Raw genomic sequence first — 4,691 nt, forward strand, 5'->3', positions numbered from 1 at the left:
ATTATTATTATTATTATTATTAATATTATTATTACTACAGTTACTATTATTACTATTGTCACTGCTCATTGTCCCCCATCGTTGCTGTTGTCGTCATCATCTTCATGTTCATCATCATCAGTCAGTACTATTAGTGTAGTTGTTGCTGTGCACACATCTACGGCCACCCACCTAGAGCCGGTGTCTGGCCAAGGTTTCTGCCTCTTAAAAGGAAGTTTTTCCTTGCCGCCGTCGCCAAGTGCTTGCTCATGGTGGGAACTTATTTACTGTCTCTGTAAATAATTCTATAAGGAGTACAGTCTAGACCTGCTCTATTTGGAAAAGTGTCCTGAGATAACTCCTGATATGATTTGGCGCTATACAAATCAAATTTAATTCAAATACAGTATCATCTTGGACAACACCAATAGAGCCATTCCCTGTTAAGTCTTAAACGTTACTAATGTTCTGAGCAAGGCATTTATTTATGTTGACTGTCGTTGACTATTACCAGTTAAACGATAAAATTAAAGTAGATTTAAATTTCACTAAATAGAGGAATGAAATGGAACAATACCTTTGCACTTGTAGCCCTGTTTGATGATTCCCCAGAGCTGTAGGTCCAGAAATTTGAGGAAGCAGCAAGGTAGGCACAAAAACAAAACAAAAAATATAATATTAGGAGATAAAAGCGTCGAGACATGGTCCTAAAGTCATAAACGATCTACAAGTCATCACAAGATTTCCTGTAACCTTGTTGCCTGTTGCATCTGTTAGAATGTGACCTCAGAGTGTGTGTTCCCTGCTCAAGAGCCAGGCACAGCTCTGGCTGTGAAATTAGACTGGTTGGCTCATAGCAGGTCAGTTGGTGTAATTGCAATGGTTTAATTGCTATTTTCATTGATTGATAGGAGCAAAATTAAGAAGGCACGAAATGTGACAGAATCATAGAGATACACACAAATCCAGCACAATGTTCACAGAAGGTGGGCTTCAGGTATGTCATCTCCTGGAAGCTGTGGATGAAACCCGGACCCATCTTACACTGGAGCAGTGGGTTAGCCCGAAGGAAATACGCTATCATCTCATCCTTACTGATCAATCCATCTCTGAGAGAAAGAGAGGCAGAAAGAGAGAAGAAAGAGAAAGGACGTGAGAATCGTAAATGGACTGTACTTGTACAGCAAGTAGTCTTCTGACCACTCAAAACACTTTTACGCTACGCGCCACACAGCGATGGCGATCAAACAGAAACTAACTCATTCATTCACATTCACACACTGATGCATAGCATCGGTAGCAATTTTGGTAGGATTTAGTATCTTGCTAAAGGATACTTCAGCATGCAGCGGGAGGAGCTGGGGATCGAACCAACAACCTTCCGATTAGTGGACGACCCGCTTTACCTCTGAGCCACAGCCACCCCTCCTACAAGGTCAGACAAAATGTAACACATTATTCATCCCTAAGATTCAATGAAAGTCACGATCTACATTAAGCTGGAAATAAACTAGCTGTTTAACCACATGAACGTAACATTAATTTCTGAGGACACAAGCAACAGTCCAAACGGATACAGGCTGCATGAGGCAGTCATCCTGCATACCTGAACATGTAGTTAAAAGCAAGTATATCTCCAGCCTCATAGCAAAGGAATGTGTTCTCCCCTAAATTTTCCCTCAAACTGCCTCTTTAGCATAGTTCTCAAACTGTGGTCACACCTTAGGGCAAGTACAATCAGTACGTATCTTACATGAGGCCAAAATAAAACCTCAACCGCAATGCAAATAACACAAATGTCATCTCCACTACTATGCTGGAGATGGCATCAATAATGTTACTTTATTGATCCTCCATAGGGGAAATTCAAATTGGCACCGCAGCACACTACTGAATGTAGTGCAAAAGAGTAGAGAAAGAATAAACTACAATATCAGCCGTGATAGGTACCACGTGTGTAAAGTAAGTAAAGTATATAAGTATATAGCACCATTTAAGAGTAGGGACCTCACAAAGAGCTTCAGAAAAGAAATTCAGGAATAAAGCTTCCAATTTAGACAGATTTTCAATGTATAAGAAGCACAATAATATTTATATTACAAAAATGTAACATTATAAAGATTGAGAAATTACACTTCCTTTCAGTTTTAACAGTACAAATTAATCTGATTTTATGATCCTTTGCAGTTTTGAGAAGCTATACTATGAAAATGTAGCTAGTTAGCTACAAGTTCATCTTAAATTTTAAGTAGTTCAGCACTAAATTTTTATTTAAAGTAGCAAGCTACACTACAAGCTACTGAAGTAAGGTGATATACATATGCACTCATTATTTTGAAGTGTAAATTATGATACCACAAAACAAATGTGGCAACATGTATATATTTTTACATAATCTGTTCACTGCACTATTTTTACTTTGCCACTACAATATATACCACTTAATTTATACATTTTTACACACTAATATTGCATTTATATTGTTTTTTGATATGTCTAGGTTGTCTTTACTTCATTGTGTTGTTACTGTGTGTCTTTACTTCATTGTGTTGTTACTGTGTGTCTTTACTTCATTGTGTTGTTACTGTGTGTAATGCTGCTGCTACACTGCAATTTCCCAGCTTGGGATCAATAAAGTATATCTATCTACCTATCTACCAACTACCTATCTACCTATCTACCTATCTATGTAGGAACATGTGCTTTAAGTGACGGAGAAGCAGAGAAAAATCACTTTTCCTTCAAGAGAAAATAAAAAATAAAAATATTGTTTTTCATAATATTTCAGCTGCCCTGCTACTTAGCAGGGAAAATAGCTTCCAACTGGAAATGCTAGCATTTTGAAAATAGCTATGTTACTGGCAAATATGGTTAAACAAACAGCTGTGTGTGGAATCTCCCAACACTGGTCAGACTACCTGGGACTGTCACTGGTAGTGAATAAACCACAGTTTGAGAACATTGTTTTAGCAAGCCAGGTCATAATGCTAATTCTTTGAACATCTGTTTGAAACTTTCAGTGTTCCCCACTCACTGATCTTTGTCCAAAACGCAGAAGGAGTCCAGGAAGGGAAAGTTAGCAGCGATGCTCTCAAAATCCTCTTGAGAAATATAGTCATCATGGTCATGGTCATAATTCCTGAATACAGACTTTTCCAATGACAAGAAACAAATTACTACAATATTATTTTACCCACATGTGTCTACCTCTGTCTATTCTATAGGCATCATTTGAGAATTTTGGATGTTGTCTACTCACATCCACCACCTTCCTGATGTGTTTATTGACCACAGAAGGATCTGGTTTAGTGGTGACATGGGAGGCCCAGTCCAGTGGAGCCAGGGGCTTGTTGGGAGTCGTTGGTGAGGTATGCTGTGAAGAAGGACACGCATACATAGGATTCAGCAAATACTCTGTTACACCCAGATTACAGATTTCCAATGCTACAAATACATTATATGGACAAAAGTATTTGGCCACACCTGTTAATTATTGAATTCAGGTGTTTCCGATTGTCCTTAATTGAAACAACTCCCTTGCAACAGGTGGTATAAAGTCAAGCACCTAGCCATGCGTCTCCATTCTGCAAACATTTGCAATGCAAAATGGGTCGTCTCTGAAGAGCTCAATGACTTCAAGCTTGGTACTGTGATAGAATGCCACCCTTTGCAATAAGACGGTTTTGTGAACTTCATCTATGCACGGTCAACTGTAAGTGATATTAATAGAAAGTGGAAAACGTTTTAAGAACAACAGCAACTGCTGATTCCATAGCTGAAGAAGTTCCGAACTTCCACGTAAACCACAAAAAACTGTGCCGGCGCGGGAGCTTCATGGCTGAGCGAGGCTGCATGCAAGCGCTTACATCACCAAGTCCAATATCAGCGTCAAAAATGTGTAAATGGACCGCCTTTTCTAGTTTTCCGACCACTTCCAAGCGCTTTTACACCTACGTGCCACATTTCCGCCCTTTCACCACATGCACCACATTCACCACGAACGCTTCTCCCTGTTTGGCAGTTCAGATGGTTGAGTTTGGTTTGGCTGATGCCGGAAAGAACGTTTACCTGCCCTGACTGGCATTGTGCCAACCTGTGAAGTTGGTGGAGGAGGGATAATGGTATGCGGGCTGTTTTTTCCGGGTATTGGGCTAGGCCCTTATCTTCCCAGTGAAGGGCCTATGTTGAATGCTTCAAGACATTTTGGACCCCATGGCTATGCTTCCAACTTTGTGGCACAGTTGAGGAAGACCCACATCGAGCACCTTTGGGAATGAACTGAACGGAGAATTGCGAGCCAGTGCCCTGACCTCATAATGCTAAATACCACGAATGAATGGGCACAAATTCCGAACAAGAAAAACACTCCAAAATCTTGTGGAAACCTTCCAAGAAGAGTGGAAGCTGTTAAAGCTGCAAAAGGGGGACCAAACTCCATATTAAAGTATATGCAGGGACGGTTGGTATACATGGGGCTCTAACAGATAGGCCCTCCTAATCTTTATAGTAAGGATTAAAAACTATTATTAAAAACCTTAAAAAACAAAAAAAAACATTGTTTTAAATTTTTGGTGAAACCCCTGGGAGCCAGCAACGCAGATATGATATATTTTGGGTTTTTCTGTGAATTGGCTTAATTTTAAAAGCACAGTAGCCATAAGCTTCCATTCAATTTAGATTGACAGGTGACACGCCCCGTTCATTTGCCTGCT

The 4,691-nt window shown here is 39.8% G+C and overlaps 1 protein-coding gene across 1 annotated transcript in view; it reads right to left on the reverse strand.

Moving 5' to 3' along the window:
• The window catches only part of LOC118329645 (ras guanyl-releasing protein 3-like), an 18,752-nt gene extending 14,689 nt beyond the window's left edge, over positions 1–4,063 (reverse strand). Inside the window, exons 1-5 of the mRNA XM_035663875.1 lie at positions 4,048–4,063; positions 3,239–3,423; positions 3,014–3,129; positions 941–1,088; positions 557–593 (exon numbers count right to left, since the gene is read on the reverse strand). Coding sequence (XP_035519768.1) covers positions 557–593; positions 941–1,088; positions 3,014–3,129; positions 3,239–3,423; positions 4,048–4,063 — 502 coding nt within the window. The remainder of the gene's footprint in view (positions 1–556; positions 594–940; positions 1,089–3,013; positions 3,130–3,238; positions 3,424–4,047) is intronic.
• Between the last annotated feature and the right edge of the window lie 628 nt (positions 4,064–4,691).

Source organism: Morone saxatilis, unplaced genomic scaffold, assembly GCF_004916995.1.
Source record: "Morone saxatilis isolate NCDOM2014 unplaced genomic scaffold, NCSU_SB_2.0 Contig19, whole genome shotgun sequence".
Taxonomy (NCBI): Eukaryota; Metazoa; Chordata; class Actinopteri; family Moronidae; genus Morone; species Morone saxatilis.